Below are 9024 nucleotides of genomic sequence, written 5' to 3' on the forward strand. Positions count from 1 at the left end.
ACTTCAACAGCGGCAAGAAATCTCATAGCTGTATCACACAGAATTAAATAAAGATTGTTTACGCTGCTCTTAAGCTGCACAGCATACGAGCGCACAATATGGATTCTTCGGGAAATTTCTAAAGGCGCACAGACGGCAAAATAATTAAGAACTCACTCCATATGGGAATGAGTGAACGCACAAAAGTGTATCAAGGACGCGAACAACTCCACCAAAACCGGAACAGTATTTTCAGCACGGCAAACACTTTGCAGTAGTGCGCGGATAAAACCATGAAAGAATAAACAACGCGATGTTCTTTTTCTTGCATATGCGCGCCACTCGAACTTTCCCAGGCACGTTAAGGAGCAGCCGCAAGGAAAATGATGCGGTGGAGAGACAGCGCTCGACAGGTCGCGATAAAGTGTCAGTCAACAAGCGCAAACAACTCGACAAACCGAGACTGGAGCGATCAGCGAGCGTTGCGAGCAAGATTACGCTACTTCGTGCGCCTTTATGGCACCGCCGGTTATGCACAGAAACGCTAACTGCGATAACTCACGCGTTACGGTGTCACCAGCTGAAGAAATGCAATGTTTCGCCGCAAAGCAGCGGAATGACAGAAAGCGCAGCTGGCGCAGCAGCAGAAGAGCGGCTGACCGGACAGCTTTCTCCAATGCTAATGACTACATTTCTGGATTATGTGCAGCACTCGCCAGCTAAAAAACAGGCTCTTGCGCTATCATAAGAATGCATAATTTTGTTAGTTATAGTTAAATCAGCTATTCAACACGGTAATCGAAACACTGCAAATTTAATTTCAACAAACATCTTCTTTTTCATTTCATCTCCAGCGACATCGATAACAAACATGGCTGCGCCCATGCTGTCATGCGGGCTGACGTTCATGAATGCCTCGGTTGAGTTCTGCTGAAATTATGGCGATATTTCTCCCCGTTTTATTGAAGTCATAGAGAGTCATTCAGGCAGTCAACATGGATGAAATGTCAAGCTCGGAGGTGAAAGGCCACTATGCGCGAGCACTCACCCAAGAGGAAGCTGCCAAACTCGCAAAGGACACGGCACTGCTCTCCGAGTTCAAGCGCCTGAAGCTTGAAGCCGAAGCTCAGAAGAACTGGGATCTCTTCTACAAGAGGAACGAAACTCGCTTCTTCAAAGACAGGCACTGGACCAAGCGCGAGTTCGAGGAGCTGGCTCGCGGTGGGGCAGAAGCATCGAGTGGGGGTAGTAATGACGACGCGACACCCGTTCTGCTAGAGGTCGGCTGCGGCGTCGGCAATTTCGTCTTCCCGCTGATAGAAGAGAAGACGAATTACTACATATACGCGTGCGATTTTTCGCCGCGCGCCGTTCAGTTCGTGACGACGCACCCGCTCTACGATGAGCGCGTCATTACGGCTTTCCAGTGCGACCTCACCAAGGATTGTCTTGTCGACAAAGTGCCCCGTGAAGGTGTCGATATCGTCACCATGATATTCGTCCTGTCCGCCGTCCACCCCGACAAGATGGGTCAGGCGTTAAGGAACATCTATGAAACGCTGAAACCCGGGGGCCTTGTACTCTTTAGGGATTACGGGCTGTTCGACCAAGCAATGCTAAGGTTCGCGCCTGGCCACAAGATAAGCGCGAATTTCTACGTGCGCCAAGACGGCACGAGGGCCTTCTACTTTTCGGAGGAAGTTCTGGAAAAGTTGTTCACAGATGCCGGTTATGAAGTGTTGAGCAACGAATATGTGTGCCGCCAGACAGTAAACAAGAAGGAAGGCATTTGTGTGCCTCGGATATTTGTGCAGGGAAAGTTCAGGAAACCACGAGATGTTTCAAAGGAATCTACAGCAGATAGCTGAAGCATGTTCGGCCTTTATGGAGGTTTTGGAGATGTTAACATTTAATGTTGAATGTTTTCATACGAAGTGCCTAGATTGTGGAATCAAGTTTCAAACGCGACTCGTGAGCATTTCGTTTCTTCAGTTTATTTGAACTGTTGCACTGTAGGCAGTTACCTGCTCATTTAGTGCAGAAATGCACTGTAGGACTTGCATGCCAGATTTTCACTTTTGCATCAGTACCTCGGGTTCGAACCCAACCGCGGCGGCTGCGATTTTTTTGGAGGAAAAACGCTAAGGCGCCCGTGTGCTGTGCGATGTCAGTGCACGTTAAGGATTCCCAGGTGGTCGAAATCATTCCGGAGCCCTCCACTGCGGACACCTCTTTCTTCTTTCACTCCCTCCTTTATCCCTTCCTTTACGGCGCGGTTCAGGTGTCCAAAGATATATGAGACAGATACTGCGCCATTTCCTTTCCCCAAAAAACAATTATTATTATTATTATCTGTACCTCACAGCAGCATTTTTGTGCTCCCCCTGCAGAGTTCACCTGGACAGCAATAAAGACCACATGCCTTTAATGTGTACACTGTGTATGCGGTCACATGTGACATACACTGCAAATGTGCATGAAAAAATAAGATGATGAGGTAGTACAGTCAGATAAAGGGGACAAGGGAACACCTGTCCCCAAGTGGAAAATATTTATGGAAAAACCGAATTGGCCCCAGTTATATGAATGATGAAAGTTCAAGAAATATGCCTTGAAAAAAAATGCCACCATTAATCCCCTCTCAATTACCCGTTCCAAGAATTGGTCATAAACCTGCCCCTGAGGAAAAAAACTGCCTCGATAGAGTACACGGGGTTCTGCAAGCAAAGGTGGGAATGCAATTCTGTGCGTGTCCAAGAAACTTGCATTTGGTCAGTTGAGCCCAAGACGTCGCAGTGCACGAGTCATGACTGGGCCACTTGCTCATGGCAACACCACTAAGGGCTCCTTTTTTTTGTTTAGCAGTGGTACGTCATTCTGAAAAAGACTACTGTAAGTCACAATTTATATTTTACTGAACTGCATATGTTATTTCAATTTGCTAGCAACAATACTGTCATCACTTGTAGTCCTGAAAATTGCCATTTATCGCCTTGCTATTTTCTACTTTAACTAAGCTCTGCTTCTGACAATATTGCCTTATCTTCAAGAAGAAACAAGGACTAGGGCATGGTGAACTGCTCATAGTAACAGCTGCATTGGAGGCTTTCTCTTGGTAAGAGGCATCAGTGTCATGTGTCATGTCATACCTGTTGTCGATGTGATCCTGGTAGGCCTATGGACAACTCCACTAACAAAGAAGGGTGTTGCATCCTCAGTATGTGAAGGAACTTTATTTGGTTACGTTGCATAACTCAACGTGCAGTCAGTTAAGGTAGATGCGAGTCCTACACGTTTACAAGGCCTGGTCGATACCTAGGTTGTGCCGACGGTGCTAGCAGCATTCTGCCTATGCCAAAATTAGCCAGGCTGCATGGTTGGCTTCTCACTTGTATTGTGGGGCCCTTACAGCTTCTCTGAAGGTCAAAAAGGCCTTCAAAGGTGAGGACAAGGGCTCACCTTGCCTTATAGAGATTGAGAGCTTGAGGTGTGGCATAAATGGTCCACTAGATGAATGTGAGAAAAAAAACGATGCAGCCTGGTTACTTTTGCCAAAGACTACGTATTTGAAACAAGAGCATAGCGCAGCAGTTGCTGTCACATATTTGGACCGCAAGACACTGAAAGGTCTTCGATATTTTTTTCTTTCTGTTAAATGTTGCATCCAGTAGGATTCAAACAAAGCATTTATGGACACAAGAGAAACTGTACAGTTGAGCGGTACACATTAGCGGCCGCACTTCAGCATGGTTCGAAGCTGACTCCTCTCTTGGGTAGGGGTGGCAGCCGGAGACAGAGTAGCGGGAAAGAGGAGAAACACTCCCCGCTGAGCAGCGAGGAGGAATGCCTTTGCTGTTTTCTTCCGCGCACAACATTAACAAAAGCAATAACAATAAGCAAAACATTATGTTAAGTTAACAAGCTCCATATCATGCCGACTGTCGACAGTTGAAATCTTCAGGACCAGTGTAAATGTAAACACTTCCTAAATGTGTATATGTGACATGAGTTGCTAAAAATTCGGTGGAAACATTTAAGACTGCTTACGTGTGGGAATGCGAAAGCATTACTGTCCCTGGGTGCATTGTTTATGCGTGACGTTTGTACATGCATTAAAGTTCTTTTTTGCGAGTTTATATGTTTACGTATTGGTTGTGCACCAGGCTCCAAGCATTAGGACCCTCTTGCTGCACGGCGACGAGGTTGGTTGAGTTTGCATGTCATGGACACAAAGCGTAGACGTTTGGTTGCTTCGGATGCCTGCATACACGTGCACATACAACACCACCCAGAATGCCGTACAACAAATGGTTACATCACAATTTTTACATGAAAGTCTGGGAAGGCATATAATTAAAGCTGCATATGTCGACAGTTCAAATCCCCGTCACAAGCTAGCTTCCAACTTGACCAGCACATGTAAAAAACATACAGTTAGAAATCGTATGATGTCACCTTGAATGCTGTACAACAAAAGGTTGCATCACAAATTTGGTACAAATGTTGGGGAAACTGGCTCCACATGGAGGTCGGCCAGCGGTGAGTATACATAGATGAACGACATTTATAGGATTGTCTGAAGTGGCAGTGCTCAGCTTTCTGTGCACATCATACAGTCAACTGATGACGTCACCCTGTTTTTCTTGCCATCACTAGGATTTTCTGTACCATCTGCGAGTACACACACACACATGCTGCCGGCTTTTCTCGTAAGGGGCTAGTAATACCTTCGCATTAAAAGTTTGTTTTTTGAGCAACATGCTGATCACAGGAGACTATGAGTGACTGCAACAAGGGGGCTAATGTGCACAGGAATGATCACATTTGTGCATTCCCAACTAAAGTAATAAAACACCTGCTTAAATAATCTAGGAAACCACTGTTCTTGGGATCACTGTCCTTGATTCTTCCAAAAGCTTCTGCAATGTCACACTGCACAAACCGCACACCACGAATCCCATCCATGACGGCCTGCAACAGCCGGTGGCTGTGCACACTGGGTGCTAGATGCATGTCCTCTATTTTGCCGTGGTAACACGTGAGCTCTACTTTCAGCACTTCATTGCGTCCCAAGGCATCCCCAAGGTCGAGTACACCGGTCTGGGTTGTGGGAGTTGGAAAACTGCCTCTAATTGTAAACCGCGGTGTGCTTCCAAATATCCAGTCCCAGCTCTGGAGCTTCTCGCACATAGCATTGATTCCTGGGAAATGGTCTTCCAATGGGTTGACTAGGTGGATGCAGTCGTCGCTTCTCGTGCTTATTGCATCTTTCTGGTGCTGGCCAGTGAACCTTGCGGCAAGTGATGTTGATAGGGTCTCAAGAGTCAGACGCGGACAGAGTTCCTTGAGGTTTTTGACGGATGCCCGCACACTGCTAGTAGCCTTGCTCTCAATGTTGCTCTGTAAAGTGAACAAATAATGAAGCGGAAAATAAAAAGTTATGCCACTTTTTCTAGCAAGCAAATTTACTGTGTGCAGTGGTCTAAGCATCAAAGCAAATAAACAAAGTATAATATAATGCTCTCTGCTATGGCACCTTTATTTTGGTAGAAATCAAATTCCGATAAATATCAAGGCTACGACTGAAATGGGCATTGTTTTGCGCCGTCCAAACTGATTCTCAAAGCTTACCCCACAGAATTGTATGAACTAAAGCATTTATGCTTAACAAGTAAGATTAAGCTACCCGCACACTCTAGGGGGGGGGCATGTTGCAAATGACAAATTCAGTGCTGCAGTTGTCAGGTCTGTTACCCAAGTTCAGCAGCACCGAGATCATAGGAACAAAAAAGTAACAGTTTCAAAGAGAAATACTTGAGGCTGCTGCCATCTTGCGTTCACAACCAGAATAATGTGTTATCATCCTCCAAAAAGAATTGTTTTTTTTTTTCAATGTGACTTATAAGTTGCAATTTTCTTTCCATCCCTTCCATATGCAAAACGTGTCATTTATTCTCGGTTTTTTCATTTCATCACTTCCATGTGCATGCTGTCGTTTTTTAAGTGGTGGAACTTGTTTTCGGTATCGTTTTGTCACTCGTATCTTGCGACTTGTAGGATTACACGCGCGATCTGCACTTAAAATCCATGCTCTCATTAACTCATTCTCATTCAATGAATGTTCAGGTGATAGTACTGCCCTGAGTCTTTTGCGGTTTTTCACTGTTTTAATGTCTTACAAACTGGCCTACATCTGTAAACTCTCCTAAAAAATGTTGGAACCAGTTGTTCAGTGCCCAGGCCACAGTAAACAAGGAGTGCAATGATTATAAAATGCAAGGACTCTAACATGGCTGTAACTATAAAACGAAAATAAAGGCAATTATGAATGTTTTGTGTAGAGCTGAATGATTAGTATATCAATGCAGTGCAATGCGCTTACACAGCGTCTTCCAAGGACTTGATGCAAGATAGAAGTATTGACGTCAACAAGTAGTGTACAGTGGTGGTAGGCCTTTTGGTGGCCTATCTTGGCAGCTGTTCCAGATATCTGAAAAAGAAGAGGAGGTCGCTTTATTTTTTTTTTTATAAAGTGCTGGACCAACTCAGAAGGTCACAGCAACGACACTGGTGAACCGTTGCACACTTCACTGACTATGTAGGATTACTGCCTATTCAGTGAAGCTTCTTTTAGAGCTGCAACGCTCACTGCCACTGTTCAGATTAAAGCCTGATAGTGGCACGGGCACGCGGTGCACGTGCCATTATCGACGAATGGGTCACCTTAAAAGCGTCTTGCACGATCACGTCATCTCTGTCCGTGATGGTACAGCGCACACCCCAGGATGCATTCAGCACGTCGGCGATGAACTGCAGGTTCGCTTTACGATTGTACTCGCGTTTGTGGCCCATGAAGCAGCAGTTGAGGTTACCGGTATCGTGGTACACTGTACCACCGCCGCTGTTTCGCCTCGCCAAGGTGACACCGAGCTTGGTGACCGCGTTTAAACTGCACTCCACCCACGGGTTCTGGTGACGGCCGATCACCACCGCCGGTCCGTTCCACCACATGAGGAGAAGGCCGGGCGAACCGGGCGAGAAAGTGGCGTTTTCGTAAAGCCACTGTTCGAGCGCGAGATTGCGATAGATGCAGCGGGACGTGGACACGAGAGCCCTGGCGCGCTTCTCGTCATTGAGAAACGGCGGTAACTTGTTGGCGAGTGACGCAGACGAGCGTCTGAGGATGCGAAGTACCGAGGCTGGAGTTCTCATCTTTACAGAGCCGACTCCGATCGAGTGAACGAAACTCGGTGATAAGCGTGCTCTTTTCCATGGGCGCTGCCATCTTGTTTATTATCATCATCAGCCAAGCGAAATCAAAACCTTACTACTCATATTACCCATGTCATAAAACTGTCGTACTGCGAGTGCAAAGGAAAAAGAATATGTTGCTAGGTTTACATAACACAAACTGGTAATGACAGTCCAACAGTCAAGACGAATGACGCCGAGCTCTAAAGACATACGTAAAACCAGCACTAAAACTCTCATTTAAGCGCGAATATTGCGAGAAGTATCAGCGCTACCGCGCAATGCGGCAAAGGCGACGCTGCGCGAATAAAAGCTGCAGTGCTATGGCATGCAAGGCAGGTCTCGACCAACGCTTGTCTCGAGACAGCGGTTTCAGTCTTCAGACCGCCGTCCGCCATATGGTTTCGAAATCCGCACCGGCCTAGTTCGCGTTTCTTGCTTTTCCGGTTTCTTTCTTGGCGATTTTTTCTTTTGCTTTGATTGTCTTCTCCTATACTTCTTTCTTCAGGCCCGTGTACTGTGCGATGTCAGTGCACGTTAAAGAACCCCATGTGGTCGAAATTTCTGGAGCCCTTCACTACGGCGTCCCTCATAGCCCGAGTCGCTTTGGGACCCCCATAAACCAAACCAAACCATCATCTCTCAATATCGTGCTTGTCTGTAAACCATATGTAAACAACGGATGGATGGGTGGATGGATGGATAAGGCTGAACCCTTGAAATCGGGCGGTGGTTCAAGCCACCACCCAGATCGATGAATACGGCTGAACGCTTTAAATCGGGCGGTGGCTCAAGCCACCTAGCCATGACTTATGAAATTTTACTCTTGTCTTGCCTTTAGCCACCAATCATATAACCTTCGCTTGGTTACTTCTACCCGCTTAAAATCTACTTTCCCTTCACTGTCCTTAAATCCCAATGCCTTGGATAAATCAGCCCCGCTGCTTTCCACTATAGGGTGAAGCCCTTTACAGAGAAGTATAAAGTGTTCAGCCGTTTCCTCCTCTTCTCCGCACGCAATGCACAACGTGTCTATCTCGTGGTACCTGACTCTATGTGCCTTAGTCCGCAAAACTCCAGTCCTGGCCTCAAACAACAAAGAGCTTCCCCTACAATTATCATAGATATTTTCTTTGCCAATTTCCTGTTTAAAGGTCCTGTATGTTCCCAGTGCCGATTTCGTCAGCATCCGTTTTCCACAGAGCTCTCTCTCTGTTTCTTTTAACCTTTTTCTTAACCGATAATTGCTGATTTGCCCCCTTACTGCTGTCCAGATATTTGCTTGTCAATTTTCTAGTTCGCTTTCTCCATTTCGTGTCAACATTCTTTATATACAGGTATCCGAAAACTTTCCTAGCCCACTGCTTTTCCTCCATCTTTCTCAATCGTTCCTCAAATGCCATAGAGCTACTTTCAAATGCTATCTTACTGCAAGCCTCTCTGCTCTCGAAAGACGCCCATCCCATATCACCCTGTACCCCCTGATTTGGAGTTATTGTAAGCGCCGTCCGTCGGTAGCCACTGGTAGCTAGGTGGCCCACTTGCCATAGTAGGTATAACGAATGAAATTTGTATAACGAACCTTTGTATGCCACCTCGGATATAACGAATTTCCATGCCTGGACCTCGCATATAACGAACTTAAGTGTACCAGCTCAGATATATAATGAATGTTTGGCTGCCAATGCATTCAAATGGTCCATCATAGATACCGAGGTTACACGACTGCTTGGCTCTGTCAGGCTGCCTTAACCTTTCAATTGTGCAGTACACATTAAAAAAACCCTACACTGC

General features: G+C 46.1%; 3 protein-coding genes across 7 annotated transcripts in view; 1 reads left to right on the plus strand and 2 right to left on the minus strand.

The window, feature by feature from the left end:
- The window catches only part of LOC144132948 (dyslexia-associated protein KIAA0319-like protein), a 30567-nt gene extending 29892 nt beyond the window's left edge, over positions 1 to 675 (minus strand). For 4 of the 5 annotated variants that reach the window (XM_077665702.1, XM_077665701.1, XM_077665700.1 and 1 more), the window contains exon 1: positions 542 to 675. The gene's annotated coding sequence lies outside the window, so the exon portion shown is untranslated. Of the gene's footprint in view, positions 1 to 156; positions 288 to 541 lie in introns of those variants that run through there. The other variant, XM_077665699.1, reaches the window with a different exon arrangement.
- Positions 676 to 849: 174 nt separating this feature from the next.
- On the plus strand, positions 850 to 3216 carry LOC144132952 (tRNA N(3)-cytidine methyltransferase METTL6). Its single transcript, XM_077665705.1, has one exon. It carries the CDS (start codon positions 975 to 977, stop codon positions 1845 to 1847), a length of 873 nt encoding a protein of 290 aa, XP_077521831.1. The 5' UTR covers positions 850 to 974; the 3' UTR covers positions 1848 to 3216.
- Positions 3193 to 7282, minus strand: Lipt1 (Lipoyltransferase 1). The gene is made up of 3 exons (XM_077665704.1): positions 6703 to 7282; positions 6362 to 6469; positions 3193 to 5379 (listed from the first exon to the last, which is right to left on the minus strand). The coding sequence occupies exons 1-3, from the start codon at positions 7189 to 7191 to the stop codon at positions 4798 to 4800; spliced, it is 1179 nt and encodes a 392-aa protein (XP_077521830.1). The 5' UTR covers positions 7192 to 7282; the 3' UTR covers positions 3193 to 4797.
- Positions 7283 to 9024: the final 1742 nt, after the last annotated feature.

The sequence above is a fragment of the Amblyomma americanum genome, chromosome 5, assembly GCF_052857255.1.
Source record: "Amblyomma americanum isolate KBUSLIRL-KWMA chromosome 5, ASM5285725v1, whole genome shotgun sequence".
NCBI lineage: Eukaryota > Metazoa > Arthropoda > Arachnida > Ixodida > Ixodidae > Amblyomma > Amblyomma americanum.

What these genes read in the sequence shown, in the direction of transcription:
- LOC144132952 (XM_077665705.1), top strand. Translation starts at nt 975, where the DNA reads ATGGATGAAATGTCAAGCTCGGAGGTGAAAGGCCACTATGCGCGAGCA.
- Lipt1 (XM_077665704.1), bottom strand. Translation starts at nt 7,191, where the DNA reads ATGAGAACTCCAGCCTCGGTACTTCGCATCCTCAGACGCTCGTCTGCG. An exon ending in TCGTGCAAGACGCTTTTAAG is followed by an intron (nt 6,470 to 6,702) that starts GTGACCCATTCG and finishes CTTCTTTTTCAG; the next exon opens with ATATCTGGAACAGCTGCCAA. An exon ending in AAGTCCTTGGAAGACGCTGT is followed by an intron (nt 5,380 to 6,361) that starts GTAAGCGCATTG and finishes TTCACTTTACAG; the next exon opens with AGCAACATTGAGAGCAAGGC.